The sequence below is a fragment of the Saccoglossus kowalevskii genome, chromosome 2, assembly GCF_978046115.1.
Source record: "Saccoglossus kowalevskii chromosome 2, keSacKowa6.1, whole genome shotgun sequence".
Classification (NCBI taxonomy): Eukaryota; Metazoa; Hemichordata; class Enteropneusta; family Harrimaniidae; genus Saccoglossus; species Saccoglossus kowalevskii.
In genome coordinates this window covers 46,831,675-46,850,015 of record NC_140642.1, presented here as the reverse complement: position 1 = coordinate 46,850,015, position 18,341 = coordinate 46,831,675, and the positions used below count along the sequence as shown (strand labels likewise).

Genomic DNA, 18,341 nt, shown 5'->3' with positions numbered 1-18,341 from the left:
TCAAGTTTGTAGCACTCTCCATCCTGGTCTCAGGAAGAACACCAGAGAGTAACAAACAAGTACAACAGGTAAAATGACATGTAAGTATGCAAATCACATCTGCAAATATATTGAAGAGTCAGTGTTGTGTCTGTTTGGATAAACTTCCTTGTACAACTGTATTCCTAATACAAAGACATTGTCAATCACAGAACTGTTCCAGCGAAAAACTTCTGATATTTTAGACAGTAACAGGGCAATGATACTGTTTGTCATACAAGTACTAGCACCAGATGAGGAACTGAGAAACTGCAATGATCCTTGGTGTACATTACCTGTGTCAACAACTTTACTTCCCATGTACTTCATGTACAGATCTACATGTAGTTTGTGGCCCTAAATAAGGACAAGGGTACATCTCATATGACAATGATACAAATAAAGTGCAAGAATCCAGAAAAATATTATCAAGTTTTTATTATCATACATTAATATTAACAAATCGTGTGAAATTGAACTTTTATGTACAGAGCAACACATATTTATGCTTTGGTTGACAGCACTTCTCAAAGTAAGAAAAAAAGAGGACCTACGAAACTTTATACAATTGTCAGACATGCCGCGAATAGTATGCTTTTGTAGTATATGCAGTTCCAGTGGCTTTGCTTTCTGAGAAAAAAATTCTGGCTCTGCACCTGAAAAAAACAAAAAAACATTTAGTCAAAAGTAAGCAGAGGTTGTAGCATACATGTATGTGCTCCCATTAGCTGTTAAATTTAATTAAAAAAGATATTTGTGCATCGTCTTTTCAGTACGAAAACATATTACTTAATATATTTATACCAGCCAGAAAGAAATTGCATTAGAAATATAAATGGACAACAATTGATGCATGTCTAGCAATATACTGTTTGAAAGGCCGCAAGATGAAATGAAATAGCAAACCAATCACTACTCGAGTCGGACTGGCTGGGAAACTGCACAATACATACAAAAATGTATGCAAATGATATATGAGCAGCTCCACCAAATTTAAAAATATTCTTTCCATAGTTATGACTCTAATGTGAATGTGATTTTCCACTCCTTAGCAATACTAGTTTGTGCATTGTATTGTATTGTACTGTATCATACAAGTGTATTGTCATTCTAAATGTGTTTGTAATATTATTTAGCTTTATTTAGCATTCTGTTTAGTTGGTTAACTTTACTGTATCTTAACGTAGTTTATTTTATTCTTATACGACCATAGAACAACTCACTGTAGTTTGTTTTAATGTTGAATAAATATTATAATATTATTATTATTAAAATCAGTCACTGTACAATGATGACGTATTGCGTGAAATTGTTGCAAGGACAATACTTTTCTCGATTTGTGTGCCGTTGTGCGTTGATGAAAAATGCATGGAATGGTCGGCAGTATTGATCAAGTTTGTCTACTAGTGTGACCTTCGTGGCTGGCGAAAAGTAAGATGCCGTATAATCTTTTAAATAAGCGTCAAGGAGGAGTGAAAGGCCTTAATTTGGTTCTACAACGGGCGTCATGAAATGTTGTAAAATTACAGACAATCAAAAAAAACTGTTCACATGACAACAAAAAATATTCACTATATTTAATATGCATTATTTTTTTGTTAGTAGCAAATGATCACGTTACGGTAGCTTACTTGTTTTCGAAGTGTTGCAATTGATGATTAGTACTCAGTAGTGATTATATTAACGTACAAAAAATAAATTTGTTGAATTGTTATGAGTAAGTGTAATTCAACTTAGTTTTATCGTAAGCAAATGATTTCAGTTACATGTTAACGCTCGATGCGATATGATATCCGCCATGTTATCCATGCACAAGAGGCGTGGGTTATTGACCAGATAGGTCAAGTCGCCAATCAGCCAATCAAAGTGCTGGATGGTGCCCATGTGCTCAAATTACCATAAACATTTAAATATGTTAATGACAGTTCAGCGACCTCATGGTGAAAGCCACATGGAAGAGATTTACCGATGTTCTAGTGCGATCTTTTGGCTTTGTTTGTCATGGGAAAAAAGGCATGATTTTTTTTTAATCGGCTTGATTTAGAAAAATAAATATACGTAACGTCCCAAATAAGAACGTATCGGGTGGAATTTTTCTGGGGAAAAAAATAAACGTACCGGTACGTTTATTTGGGACATGTAGCGTTCTGGGCAAGCTCTCCGAGTAGCGACATATTTTTAACTTCGCATATGGCGTGATCAGTGGATTACGTAAATAAACCAACACTTTCAATGAGTACATGCCGACCCAACTAAATTTGTTTATGAACAGCGAGGACACATCTCATAGAACAATAGCTGTGGAAATCATAATGTAAATGTTGTGGAAATCAAGCATGGCGATAATGATTTTGAGCGAGGCAGAGTCTGGCAAGCGTCTCAGAGCAGCATTGCGCCGACACCACGACGATGTTTGAATCCCGTAGAGAGCACTGCAAACTTCTTAAATCACGAGGTAAACTATCAATTAACACAATACATAATCAGTTCCTACAACAATAATAAATATAATTCCCTTTATCATAGTTTGTTTCAATATGAATATGCATTGTCATAATTAATTTTGAATACAAACAAGTTTTGGGGTTGAACCAATAGTGGGGAATCAATCTATCAAATGTCCTTAAAAGATGTAAATATCTTACAAAAACAATGGTGCCTTCTTTGTTTAATTATTTTAAGGGACATAATTTCCAGCTTTATTCAAAGTAATTCAGATATTTTAGTATAAAAACAAACGCCTCATTGCAGAAAAAAAGTACTGCATTTAGACGTGAATAGATTCATAAAACATGCAAGATAACAGAAAATCTTAGCTGGCTTTTGTCCAAGTATTTTGTACAGGTGTCTGTCAAAAACTTATGATTCACTGAGACAAATATGAACTGCCTCATTGTGTGACTACTGTATTATATGAAAAGTAAAAAAAATAAACACCCTTTATGAATAGCTATCATGTTGCAAGCTCTGCTTTAAATAGTTAGTTGGTGTCCAGTGGAGGGAGAAGTCAACAGTACTGTTGCCTCCTGAGAACCTACATCTTCAAATACTGCAATCTTTGTTTGAAGTGAGTTTTTAAACTAGTATTATAAAAACTCTAGCATTCTGTTCTAATAGCTGAAACATATTCCTGTGAGTTTTCATTTGTCGAATAAACTGTTTGTCAAATACAGAATACATATATTTTAGAACAATTTTCTTTTTAAAATGTGGATGAAATGTTTTGCTTTTTATGTATTTTTTATGTATTGTTTTTGATTTGATAACTTTGAACTAAACAGATTTTCTATTAGCTTCAGATCTTGATCAAAGTTTGGCATCCAGTTCATAGCAGTGCTTATATTGATTTTCTGACATCTTGTTTTCTGTAAAGATTTATTGGTAGGTTTGCAAATGTGTATCAGACTGTGCAATCTCTCCATGAGTTGGTTTTGAAACCCAGTAAGGGATTCTGAGATACATTACCAAGGATATTATTACAAGAAAAATGATTTGCTTCATTGAACACATACAACAATGCATATTTCCACTGAGATCAGTGACCTTTGATGTGTATCACCAGTGATCAGTCAAGTAGAAACAGTCAAAATATTTTATCCGATTTTCTCATTTTTTGCATGGTATTTTCATACAGGACATCTCAGGGAAGACTTTATACTGATGAATAAGGTGACCAAGTTTGATGAAGTTTGGAATAGAATTAGTAAAGTTATTATGCACACAATAACAATTATTAACGACGACGACAACGACAACGCCGGACAAAATTTTTCCCTTAATATACCTTTCCCTTCCATCTTTGATGGTACGAGCAAGGTAAAAAGGCAGTTTTTCTGGCGAAACTCTCGCCAGGTTAGCAATAGTTTCTCACGATCACCAAACCTGAGACACAAACGATAATTCAAAGTGTATAAGTACCATAACAAGCACAATTTCTTACCTTTGAAATTGACGAGACACAATTTTGTCCATATAAGTGTTGCGCAAATAAAGATACAATTCCGGGATACAATATCCACATACAAAAATGACTGTGATTTCCACCGAGACGAGAACTGCGTATGCGTCATCAAAACTCGGATTAAACTCTGGTAATTTCGGGAAAAGTTGGATTTTCCAGCAGTTTTGAAGGGAAAATGTTAAAAATCAAAGAAAAACACAGTGAAACTTGAAAGAATCGAAAAAATAACTCGATGTGCATAATAGCACCATCAATTCCTGTCTCTGTACCAACTCTGAACTGAATTGGATCACACATGTGCGAGAAAAAGCTGGTAACGTGAAAATGTGCACACATGGATGCACAGACACGACCCAAATTAATACCCCCCCACCGACGGGGGCTAAAAAACAAGATGCCTGCCAGTCTTTGATCCAATACAAAGTATATCCAAAATACAACATTTTCAAAAAACAAGATGGCTCCCACATAAAGTACTAGGCACATGCAAAGAATGAACGGAATTGGTCCAAAGGATTCTGAGATATGACTCTGGACGGACGCACAGATGGAGACTGAATTATAAGTCCTTGTTTTCGAACTTCGTTCGAACGGGGACTAATAAACCTGTCAATCACAAACAAGCAGCCACTCAGCTGAGATAGCTCCACTGTTAGCAAAACACTTTTTACAAAAATAAAAAAAATATTCATCAAAATTAGAAAATTGAAGACACAAGTCATTTTCAATGACACGTCCCCGTTCCGTTCATATTTGAGTGACATATACATTCAAAGCAGATCATGACCGAAATGCACCTGCATATGTACAACACATTGTGCTAAATCTGAACAAAATCCATCCATGCATGACTGAGATCCGGTTCTGGAATTGTGAAAATACATGATTTTGATGCATTTTCGGCCTTAAAATGGCCATCATTCCGCTATTGTTAAGCAGATCATGAAACAAATGCACATACAGTATCTATTTGTGACATGATGTACCATGTGTGTGTGAAGTTTGAACTTGATCAATCCAGACATGTCTTGGATACGGATCCAGAACTGAATTCTTTAACAAAATGGCCGCCAGTCGGCCATTTCGAACTTGATCCGAAAAAAAAAAAAGACGTGCATCAAGGTCCTATTATGTTTAATGTATGTACCAAATTTGAACAAAATCCATCCATGCATAACTGAGATACAGGTCCGGAATGGTGAAAATGTGCGATTTCAATGCATTTTCGGCCTTTTAGCGGCCCCCATTTGGCTATCGTTAATGAGATCATGAAACAAATGCACATACATATTTGTGACATGATGTACCTTGTGTGTGTGAAGTTTGCACTTGATCAATCCAGACATGTCTCGGATACGGATCCAGAACTGAATTCTTTAAAACAAAATGGCCGCCAGTCGGCTATTTCGAACTTGATCCGAAAAAAAAATGACGTGCATCAAGGTCCTATTATGTTTAATGTATGTACCAAATTTGAATGAAATCCGTCCATGCATAACTGAGATCCGGGTCCGGAATAATGAAAATGTGCGATTTCAATGCATTTTCGGCCTTAAAGCGGCCGCCATTTGGCTATCGTTAATGAGATCATGAAACAAATGCACATACATATTTGTGACATGATGTACCTTGTGTGTGTGAAGTTTGAACTCGATCAATCCAAGCATGTCTCAGATACAGATCCAGAACTGAATTCTTTAAAACAAATGGCCGCCAGGCGGCCATTTCGAACCCGATCCAAAAAAAAAAATGACGTGCATCAAGGTCCTATTATGTTTAATGTATGTACCAAATTTGAACAAAATCCGTCCATGCATAACTGAGATCCGGGTCCGGAATGGTGAAAATGTGCGATTTTGATGCATTTTCGGCCTTAAAATGGCCGCTATTCGGCTATCGTTAATCGGATCATGAAAAAAATGCATGTGCATATGTCCCATATAATGTGTGACGTATGAGTGAAGTTTGAACTTAATCGGTCCATGCATGTTCGAGATACAGGTGATCACGGACGCACGGACGCACGGACGCACGAACGGACGGACGCACACAGGGCAAAACATAAGTCCCCGTTTTCGGACTGCGTCCGAACGGGGACTAATAATGAAATGAACAAATTTGAAATGGGTCTACTTGCAGTACCTATTAAATAAATTAAAGCAATCAGACTTGCGATTTTTGACAAGAAGTCGAAAATATCACTTTTTACCAAAAATGACAAAAATATTCATCAAAATTAGAGAATTAAAAATATCATCAGGAAATGAACAAATCAAATAGAGGTTTACCTAAGGTACCTATATACTAAGTATCAAAGCAATAAGATTTGTAGTTTTCAAGAAGAAGGTCGAAAAATGTAAAAAGTTGACACAGACAACAACAGATGGATGACGAGAGACACCGACGGACAATCACTCATATGATAAGCTCAGCTTGACAAAGTCGACAGATGAGCTAAAAACGCTTGAATATTTGAAGGTCTGCTGAGTATCCAAAAGCACACACATTGTAAGCAATGAAATATCAGTGATTCAAAATAGATACACATACATATAAGGCTGGTAAACTATGAATATAGTTTATACTTACTTGAATTACAAGTCTTGCCTTTCCATTCATTCTGACAAATACATTGGAAATCAGCAACTAAATCAAGACAAGTACCATTGTTTCTGCAGGGATTGTGTTCACACTCATTTTTATCTGCAAACAAGTAATAAATACTCATTCTCAAGACATAAATGTCACGGTTCTCATATTTTCACAAAATATTTATGATTATTATTAATTAGATAGTTACATTTGAGAACAAAAAATTCTGTCTTGATTTTGAATAATATCAGCTAAGGTACATCAAAGAAATGGTTAAGATCACAAGAAAATAAAAACAACCTGGTGACATATTAAATGTGATTTTTTGGGTACACCAGTCTGTAAATGTTTTAAAACTAGCGCCGAAGGCGCATATTAGTTTTTATGTTCATATAAGAGATTGCATACTTACCTTTGGTTAATGAAATTTTAATTTCATAAACAAATGGGATAATTGCCAATTATCATATAATACTGGTTAAATAAAATCGAAATAACAGTGGATAGCTCCCGTAGGGGGCGTCCTTCCCCTGTCATCTGATTTGCATACTTCCAGATCTTTTTGACCACGATATTGATTCGTAGCTATTTATCTGGGGTGGTTTTGGGTGGGAAGGTAAGTATGCAATCTCTTATATAAACATAAAAACTAATATGCGCCTTCGGCGCTAGTTTTAAAAGTTTATTACAGAGTATTGCATACTAACCCCTTTGGTTAATGAAATTTTAATTTCATAAACAAATGGGACAGATTACCAGAGAATATCTCTTGGCAGATAAATACTACCCCACCTGATTATGGAATTGAAAAAATTCCATCCCCCCAACTGTATAACTCCCGCTAACTGAATAATTCTTGCAGTTGCGGAAAGTTACATGCCCTATTGTTTCGTTACAACTTGGCCTGTCACTAGGTAGCCTAACGAGTGTAGGCCCTGTGACTCGGCCGCTAGGTCTTTCAGGTAATAAGAGAGAAAAGTGTTGCTAGTTTTCCAGGACCCGGCTGCTAGCACCTGGGCTAAAGAAGCTCCGCTAGCAAATGCCAGTGTATTACCTATGCCTCTTAAGTCATGCATCTTGGCAGTGACTTTGCCTGCTTCTGTGCTCAAATACTTATCACTATAAGCGTGGTAAACTGTCTCTTTTACCCATCTCGCTAACGTGAATTTCGACGCCGCTGAGCTTTGTTTACCTTTTTGGTAACAAACGAACATCGACCTTTGACCCCTTCTGACCCCGGAAGTACGTTTCTTATAATAAGCTAGCGCACGTACCGGACAAAGAATTCTGTCTTGTTTTTCATTGGAAATATTGCTCAGTGCCAGGATAACGATCGGAGTCGCCGTCTCGTGCAGTTTCTGATTTTTTCCTCTGAATTTTACTGATGTCATTAAAATCGCTTTATCGGGATAAAACACCGTAAAATTGTCTTCAAATGACAGAGCGTGTATTTCGCTAACTCGCCTCCCTGAAGCGAGTGCTAGTAGAAAAACAGTCTTTTTCGTCCAGTCCTGTAGTGACGCCAATTCCTTCGGTTCGTATGGGAATTGTCGTAGCGCTTCAAGGACTACTGACAAGCTCCATGCAGGTGCTTTGTACCTCTCAATGGGGCCCGCCTGTGTAATAAAGCCCTTGAACAGATCGGAGATTGTCGGGTCATCCGAAATGTTTTTGTCTAGGCTTAGTTTGAGTACAGAGTTGATCGCCGATTTATAGTTTTCTACTGTCCCCGGTTTCAACTTTTTTTCGTTGATCAAATAAGAAAAAAACTCCGCTACTTGGGGCAAAGAGGGATAGAGTGGATGTATATCCCCTGCAAGACACCAATTACGAAATTTTTCCCAGTGGTATTGATACAATCCATTTGAGGAATCCCTAAGCCCGGCCGTCGTTGTTTGCGACACTTGGCTTGAAAACCCTTGCGCAATTCTAAATTGCTGGATAGTTTCCACACGTGAAGTTGGTACAGCTCCGGGTTGGTTGGTGTATAACCGCCGGGTTGTGTCAACGTGATTTCTTGTGGCAGGCTTCTCGGATGGTCCGTTAGCAGAGACAGCAGTAACGGAAACCAAGTCTGAGACGGCCAGTTCGGTGCCACTAGAATCATGTGCGAGTTCTCCGATTGTTCCAGTTTTTGTAACGTTCGGTGGATCAATGGAAATGGTGGGAATGCGTAACTGAACATTCCGCCCCACTCCATCTGAAGTGCGTCCCACGTCAGTGACTGTTTGTCCAGATAACGCGTCACAAAAACGGGACGTTTTTTGTTTTCCGGTGTTGCAAACAGATCTACCTGGGGTTCCCCCCACATGTCGAACACTAGGTTTACTGCCGTCTGTGACAGCTCCCATTCTGTGTCGTCGTAGGGTTTCCCCCGGGATAGCGAGTCCGCTACACCGTTTTGGACTCCCGGTATATGTTTGCACATCAGCTCGACTTTGTTTTGTGCACACCACTTTAGCACTGCTACAGCATGGTCGTTTAACGACTGTGATTTCGTTCCCCCTTCCTTGTTGAGGTAAGCTACTACAGTCTGATTGTCGGATCTTATTAACACGGCCCGGTTTTTTACCGCTTTTTTGAAGGATTGCAGGGAGAACTGCATCGCTAGCATTTCCAGTCGGTTTATGTGAAATTTCCTTTGTTTTTCGTTCCACTGACCGTGTGCAATCCCGTCCATGCAGTGCCCTCCCCAGCCCGTCATGGATGCGTCCGTCACCAACGTTACTGTCGGTTTCGCCTTGTCCATGGGAATCCCTGCCGTGAGGTTCTTGAGGTTGCCCCACCACGGAAGTGATTCCAGAAAGGCCGGTGTGAACAGTACCGGTTTTTCGTATTTTATCCCGTCCTTTGATAGTCGCATTTTTAACTGTGCGTCTAACACTAGGCGTTGGATCGGTCTGGACTGTAGCGCCGCTCTCGGTACTAAGCCCCTCATCGAAGTTAACATCCCCACTAGTCGCATTACCTGGCGTAGTGTGGCTTGTTTTTGTTTTAGAAATGATTGTATCATTTTTTGTACATTGTCGATTCTGTGCTGGGCTGGTCGGATCATGCCTTTCTCCGCATCAAGTTCCATGCCCAGAAAGACTATTTTCTGCGTCGGTATTAATTCTGATTTTTCCATATTTATCAGAAAACCTAGCTTTAACAGTAGACTGACAGTCCGCTCGGTTGATTGACAAATCAGGTTCCGATTTTGACTTTTTATCAGCCAGTCGTCTAAGTAGGGGTTGACGTCTGCTGCGTTCTTGTGCAGTAACGCCACCACTGTGCGTAGAACTTTTGTAAACAGAAGTGGGGCTGACGTCAGGCCGAAAGGTAGGACGGTGTACTGATACGTTACACCGTTCACCACGAATCGTAACAAGCGCCTGCTTTCTGTGTGTATTGGTATGTGCAGGTAAGCGTCGGTCAAGTCGAGGGACGTCATCCAGTCCCCTTTTTGAATTGACGCTCTCACTAGTGCCGGAGTTAACATTTTGAACGTTTCTTTCTTCACAAATTTGTTCAACTCCTTTAAATCCAGCACCAGCCTGTACCCACCGTTGGATTTCTTGACGGAAAATAACCTCGAGATGAAAGAATTTTTCGGGTTTTGTACCCGCTGAATTACCTTTTTTTCGAGTAGTATTTCCATGCTTTCTTTCAGTATTGTTGACTGAGTAGAGCCCGGTTTCCCCGAAATACATGTTCTTTTTTTTGCATTTCAGTTCTTTTATCAACGGTATTCGATACCCGTGTGTTATTATCGATATCACATACGGATCGTTTATAGTTTCTTTCCACCGGGGAATACATTTCTGCAGACGCAGTGCCACCGGCGTCGAGGGACTCACCAACCCTCGGTCGCTTGTGGCGGTATACATTGACATCGCCGATTTCTCCATTTCCCCCTGGAGTGAATGCGGCGTTATATCCCCGTTTAACGTCCTTCCCCCCCTTTTTTTCCAACCTGGAGGGGAGTAGGGACTCTGCCTTACGGGTTTCTGTTTTTTCACCGGTCGATGCGTCATTCTCCCTAGGTCCACGCATTCGGCCGGTTGTTTGTTTATACGATCGCCCACCGACCTGAGGTGCGGCCGACCGTGTTTTTGTTGTGCACGATTGAGTTCCCGCCATCCTGGGCACTGAACAAAATCGCTTAATGCACGATGTTTTGCACGACTTGGTTCCCGCCGACCTGGGCACTGAACCGAATCGTTTAATGCAAGTGGTATATGTGTAAGGGGATCTGTGGTTTGATTTGTTTGACAAAAATACTCGGAGACTTGAGTAATATTTGACATGTTTAATCGCACCTTGTTTTGATACATTACCATATTTGCTGACGTATAGTCAGGAAGACTTTTTAGTGTTACCAGTCTGTTTCGAGAATTGTTTATTCTGTCGCTGCTGGTTTTCACTTTTTCCTTTTGCCTGATTCGGGTTTGCCTTTGCGTTTCTCTTGGGCTGACCCGTAGTAGCTTGGTTAACTGGCTTCGCCTTGGTCGCGATGCTCTGTTTGTTATTAGCGGCTTGCTTGGCTTTAAAGGCGCCTTCGATCATCACATGGTTAACTTTTGCCGCTGCTTTCTCATTCAACTTAGAATTCACAGCGCTGAGTTTTCCGTCGAATAATTTGGTCCCTCTGAAATCGATCGTCGCCAATTCGTTCTTGATTTCAGCGTTGGCGGCTGTCTTTAGCATAGCGGACCAAACTGCTGCATGGCGAGAGTGTTGAATAGTCGCTCGTAACTGGAGGTGACTCTGTATTATGTCAGCGTCGACGACGTTAGTCGCGACCAACAGCGGCTCTAATGTGCTAAACAGTTCATCCTTGGTGATGTTGCCTGTTTTGAATTTCGCTAACTGAATTTGTGTAGTAGTAGTGAAAAATTCTCTATGGCTTAATGCAAGAGAAGTGTCCCAAACGTTGTTTTCCAATCTACATAGCGTTGACTGGGACAGGCAATACGGGATGTAAACTTGTGGTTTGCCGAGTGGATGTTTCGTTATACTTCCTTCGGCGACCATTTCCCGGACGCATGGCTCCAGTTCTGGTGGTTGTACGCCGAGAGGTCGTTCGTGCAGGCTGGCGTCGGTACCGACCGGTGTTTTCCACTCATCAGCGGGCGGTATGACTTTTTGGTAGCGTCTGCTCCAATCGTCCCGGTTAGTCCCCAAGAAGTCGTCCTTGGTGGCTGTAGCGGTTTTCTCGGTAACTTCACGATCCCATTTGCCTCCTCCGATCACGCGTTGTGTTATAGCAGCGCCCTGTGTCAGTCGGGGAGACCATGGTAGCATTGCTGAAGTCGCAAAAGTGTCCTTTTTCGGCAGTGTAGACAAACCGATCGAGAAACGCGGGGCGTCCGCCATCGGTGGAATCGGTAGAGGTAAGATTTTCTTGACCATAACCGCACCTTTCGTGATAGCATCGGAGCGGATTTTGAATTCGGGGTCCTCCTTGTCGGTACCACTCGCTGTTGTGGTTTTCGACGAGCCGGCCTCCCCCGCGTTGCTTGTAGCATCTTCAGTAGAAAAAATCACGCCTGCCTCAGCCAGTGCGTCTTCAACATTTTCTCGCACCACTGTTGTGTAGGATTTTTTCTTTTCCGCCTGGAGAGCGCTGACACTCCATGCTTTTGGTGGTACCTCTTCGTCTACTGGGTTTTCCAAAACTTTAATTTTTCTGGTCAGTAGATCCACCTTGTTCTGTAAATGAGCTATAACACTTTGCTCATTGTCAGTCTCCTTTGGACGTTTTTGGCTGGGTTTGTCTGCCAATAGTTCGTCCTCAGCGTTGGTAGGTACCGATGAAACCGAAGACTCCTCCAAATGACGTTTTTTGGATTTCTTCTTTCCTGATTTTCCCGTTGACTTGCGTAGGCGGGAATCCCAGTTCCAAGTTTCTATCGGCCAGGCGAGGCAAACACCGCAGTTGATGTGCCCATTACATTTTCTGCCACATGGAATGCAAATACGGTGATCATCGTAAGTGAGCATCGATATATGGCACTCTTCACACTTTCGTCCGAAAGTGTTTGAATCCGAAGTGCTGGGATGAACGGTGTTCAACTCTCCGGTATCCATATTTTCCGCCATCTTGAAACTGAAGGCGGGCTTTTGAGTTTCGTTACTAAAACTGCAATTTTTTACTCAAGGTGACTAAGTACGAAGTTCTTGATGTCCACAAGAGCTTCCTGACACACTAATAGTTCGGTGGCTGTGTTGATGGGTGGTAACAATGTATTTCCACCGCAAAAACAATGATATTTTGGCAAGCCCAAATTTCAACCGTGAATCAATCTCGTGGTTAAAAATGGAAGTATGCAAATCAGATGACAGGGGAAGGACGCCCCCTACGGGAGCTATCCACTGTTATTTCGATTTTATTTAACCAGTATTATATGATAATTGGCATTTATCCCATTTGTTTATGAAATTAAAATTTCATTAACCAAAGGGGTTAGTATGCAATACTCTGTAATAAACTCAATGGAACTAAAAACAAATCAATCGCATATGTAACCCACTGTGATGACATCACTTTATGCCAATTTTGAACAAAATTGGTACAGGCATATCTGAGAAAAGATGTACACTACAGTCACACACAGACAAAAGTGAACTCAAAACACTAGTTTTTATAAAGTTGTTATTGTATGATTCCATTTAGTACCTCATTAACATAAATGGATAAATAAAAGGAAGGAAACGTAGACTAGGAGATGGTTGTATACATACCAATAGTACAGTATGTTCCTTGCCATCCTTCAGCACATATACATGTATATGAATTAAGCCCATCAACACAGGTAGACAAATTATCGCACTCGTTATGTTCACAATCATTTATATCTATAAAACAAAACAAATTATTACAATATTATTAATTTTTAGCTGTACATTGTCTATATTCCTTATAAAAATTCTAATGATCACTTACTTTCATGGCAGTAAGCTCCTGTATAGCCTGCATCACAAACACATGTATATCTTCCTTCACCTTGACTAATACATGTACCATGTTGACCGCACACAGTTGATGGAATCAATTTCACACCACCTATGCTAGCATTCGATGCCACTGATATTGTACATTGATCCACTGGTGTTTCTAATCAAAACAAGTGACAAACATTTATTCATACTTTACATTGACTATACATACATACTATACATGTGCAGAATGTATTGTGTATGTTGTTTGTGACATCATAGATTATTGTGTATGTTGTTTGTGACATCATAGATTATTGTGTATGTTGTTTGTAAGACCATATATTATTGTGTATGTTGTTTGTGACATCATAGATTGTGTATGTTGTTTGTAAGACCATATATTGTTGTGTATGTTGTTTGTGACATCATAGATTATTGTGTATGTTGTTTGTGACATCATAGATTATTGTGTATGTTGTTTGTGACATCATAGATTATTGTTGGCGATCCGCTCCGCTAGGATTGCCCTTATAATCACTTTTGTCGTTTTGTGTGTGTGTCTGTGTGTGTACATTTCCAGTGTTTTCACGTATGATTGGTCCACCGTTGCCATAGCAACAGCCAAAAAACTGATTTTTGGATAGCTTCGCGCCAAATGTATCTCCTCCTACAAATTTTGGATAAAACACTTCAGACATAGCTCATTCTACTCAGCTTGAGTGTGGGCACAAAGTTACTATTTGAATTTTTGATATCTGTTTTCATTACCGAGAAATTTGACCCCAAAGTTGGGGTAACTTTTCACCAACAACGGCTTTTAACTCCTCTGTGATTTGTTCTGCTCGGCTGGTTTTGTGCATACTTCACAGGTAGGCTGTGCCGTCACTAATTGGATAACAATCCTGGCCCACCACTGTCATTGCAACATCCAAAAACTGATTTTTGAATACTTTCGCCCCAAATGTATTACCTCCTACCAGTTTTGTACACAATCAGCTGGCATCGGTGTCGCTGGGTGTATATGATAAAGGGAAGTTGTGCAACCAAATTTGCCGAGTTTGCAGTTTTTCGCCAATAAAAAAATAACTAAGGCAACAACTCACGGTTTTTCAGCATTTTTGTAATAAAGACATTATTCTTCATCACTAATCCGCCCAAAACAGAAACATTTCTACTAATTCTTGTGTTTTTTCGTCGTTTTTCGAAAAATCTGCGATTAGGCTGCAAAAGTAGAACATTCCGGAGGGGGCGAAACAGAAGAGCCAAATTTAACGTGTAAAAATAGAACGCGTATTTTGACCTCTATGCGGTCGTTGCCAAAGAGCCCTGCGTCCATCGCGTGGTGATGCTCTTCCGTTTCACCAGTTGCGTTTTTTTGACTAAAATTTGGGCAGTACTGTCAGTCACGAAAATTGATGAATAAATTAATACACATAAAATATGAATCACGGGCTAATTCAATGGTCACCGAACACTCCACTACTAAACAATCTGTGGCAAGATAGTAGCGTACTGTATATTTGACCCAGATTTGACAAGCGTGGTACAGTTTTTTGCGCGTGTCCGTAATAACGCGCACAAAGGATTGTGGGACAGAGTCCTTTATTTGCTGGCATTCTTGACTTTTGACTGCAGTTCTTTTTTATATTTTAGAGTAAATGCTTCTGATATGCTCTTAGGTTTCTTAATATCCGTCTGAAATTCTGGACTGTGGTCACATTTTTCGATTAGGAGTTGTATATTTAAATAACTCACCGTGACTAGTGTTTTGCACTAGTCACTGTGGTCCTAGTAATAAACTAAGTGACTTCTAAAGACTGAGTGGTGTTTGCGAACTTCGTATTAGTTATAAACCGACGTTAGCTTCAAGTTTATGTCACACCATGGAAACAACCAAAAACATGTTGCTTGTTTTTGAGCGGAGCGGATCGCCAACCAGCCTACCGGCTTATGTATGTTGTCTGTGACATCATAGATTATTGTGTATGTTGTTTGTAACATCAGAGATTATTGTGTATGTTGTTTATGACATAATATATTATTGTGTATGTTGTTTGTGACATCATAGATTCCTGCGTATGTTGTGTGAGATTAGAGATTAAAATTGTCGATGTCATCTCGTGATTGTAAGCCAAGAATTCTAATGAGGATCAAATCTGAGAAGTGGTTGCACACTAAATAAGTATAAGAACAAACCAACACAAAGTGAAACCAAAATATTTGTTTGAATCAAAACAAAATGAATTGGTTCGCATCATCATACAGTACAGTTCTCGCGGAAGCTTTGGCTTCACTTCAGCTTCACCTTCGCTTCAGCATCGCATCATTATGGCATTGTTATGGCTTCAGCATCGCTTCAATGTCGCGACATTAAAAAGTTAGGCGGTTATCGCTTCGCTTCATTGTGGCGTCATTATGGCGACAATGTGGCATCAGCATCGCTTCATCAAACAAAGAAGTACTCTACTCATTTCCCCCAAACCTCTTGACCGCTTCCGTTTTTGACCGGTCAATTTCCGTTTTATTTTCGACCGTGCAACAATTCGGACTACTAAAAATTTTCTGGTTTTCATAGATCACGGTTACTAGTTACTAGTTTAGTAACCGTGCATAGATGTTGAACAACCGTCAAAAGTTCAAATACTTTTTGTTTTAACTATCTATAATTATATGCACGCAATCTGACCCTTTAACCTAGATTTGGCTGGGATTGAATATTTTATTTTAGACAATATTCCGACGTGACGCACTGCTACAAAATGTATTCAACAGAAGTACAACATGGTTGTCTGGGTTTCTTTTCCTGATTGTGTTGAGTTTACGATTTGTATAATTATTGTTGTTTCCCCCCAAGCAGAAGACAAGCCGAAGGACCATGAAGCTAAATAGAATTCCCACGCATGGACGTGGACTGAGTTAAAGAAAATATTTCTAAGGCTAAAATAAAAATGACCTACTATTACACCTCTTTGTGTATTTGTCAATTTTGTATATATTTGGTATGACCGTATGATCGTAAATACCTCTAGAAAAATCTCGTCTTTCGTTAATAATTTCATTTGTTTGAAATGTCTACCGACCGTAATTTGTTTCTCCAAACGGTCCCGACGTCCGTCATTCAACACAATCAGCATTTATTTATCGCAATTCATGGGGATCATGTCCCGTAATTTGCGGGCTGTAAAACCAAATAATTAAACAAGTACTATTTATTGTATTTTTGTTTTACCTCGCGAAACTACAACAGAGCGTAGAGTTGTCGCGGTTAAATAGTCGCCTAGAAATCGATGGAACTTCAACTACTAGTATCCATTTCTCACCTTGAAATAAAAAAAATCGAAGAGCATCGGGGGATATATTATTAACCAGTCTTACGAATCGCTAGCTTTATTTTATTCGAATTTATAAAATTCACGAGTTTTCGACATTTGTTGGCAACTTCCGCGCTAAAATGGTTGAAAATGTGGGTGTGGTTTTCTCGCAAAGTCCTGTTGATAATACGGACTAATATGGTTCTGTGACCCAGGTCGTGCTCCGATCAGGTGACTCTCAGCCAATCAATGATGTTGTAACAAAACATATTTAACGCAAATTGAAGGGTCGTCGTACCATCCAATCTCCATCGTCGATTCACAAAGTTTTTTTTTGTGCTGTGACAGGCTTCGCAATTATTCACTGGAAAACATCGGTATATTTTGACAAATGGATGGGATTTTACCTCAGTTCAAAAAAAAGAAAAAGAAAAAGAAAAAAAAACAGGGCTGAGATACAAATCAGTTTTGAAAGTTGGGAAATAAGGTAAACCAGACTGGGGTCGATGATTTTCAGTATCGAAGGACTTCCGTGTGAATCATGATTTTCAAATTGTTCATCGGCTGGTGACCAAATATTTACGCCACACGAAATGGACACGTTTTTTTTTTCTGAAGCCCAATAAATTATTTCTGCATGTCAAGTGCTATTCGATTTTTTACAGGGCATGTGGCTCGTTTTCATTCGAAAATATGTTTGTGAGAATACTTTTAAAGTACGTATAGATCGAGCTCAGATCACTGATCGTGACTCAATTTTGAGAATTGGTTGTCAAATTTTACCAGACTGACGCCACCACAACCATCCAATCATATGTTGGAAATGTACGCACTTGTTTTGGAACTTTGTATCAAGATGACTGGCGACGACGCCGACGCACCAGGCGGCGTACGCGTGTGTTGCTTGTTTTAGTAGTCCGGGCATGGGGTAGGACTCGGCTAAAACTAAACGAAACACAGAAAAATACCACCGAAATGAGGAATCTGAATCTGCTCTTCTAGCAGCAAATAAAATGAGCGAAAAAAGGTAAATTTTATAACAAGAACAGTTTCACTTCGTATACAGCAAATTGTGTTGTATCAGAACGACGATTGCATCGTGTGATTTGAATTTATCACGATTTTCCTTCCAGTCAATATGAAACTTGTCACCTTGCCGATTGTAATGTACTTCGCAAAGTTTTTGGTGCCCAATACTCGCAACACTAAAATAATTAAACAAGATATCTTTTTAAAATGTCATAAATACTCTTGATCATATTATTTTATTCGCCTTGAATTTCAAATCGATTACATATCGAACTTCTGTACATGTTTTTGTCTACTGCCATTCTGCGTGCAAATAATGAGGTCATACTCATGTCACAATAAATTGAAGCTGATGCCATGTTGATGCCATGAGACTGCGAAGCTGAGGCCACGATGATGCCACAAAATAGCGAGGCGAACACAGCTTCAATTTTCAATGACGCGAAGCTGATGCCACAATGATGCGATGCTGAGGCGACAATGAAGCCATGCGTAGGCGACAATGA

General features: G+C 39.6%; 1 protein-coding gene across 1 annotated transcript in view; it reads right to left on the bottom strand.

The window, feature by feature from the left end:
• The window catches only part of LOC100366991 (protein jagged-1), a 248,417-nt gene that overhangs the window by 120,627 nt on the left and 109,449 nt on the right, over positions 1 to 18,341 (bottom strand). The window contains exons 12-14 of the mRNA XM_085495845.1: positions 13,500 to 13,670; positions 13,298 to 13,411; positions 6,569 to 6,682 (exon numbers count right to left, since the gene is read on the bottom strand). Of these exons, the coding sequence (XP_085351971.1) occupies positions 6,569 to 6,682; positions 13,298 to 13,411; positions 13,500 to 13,670 (399 nt within the window). The remainder of the gene's footprint in view (positions 1 to 6,568; positions 6,683 to 13,297; positions 13,412 to 13,499; positions 13,671 to 18,341) is intronic.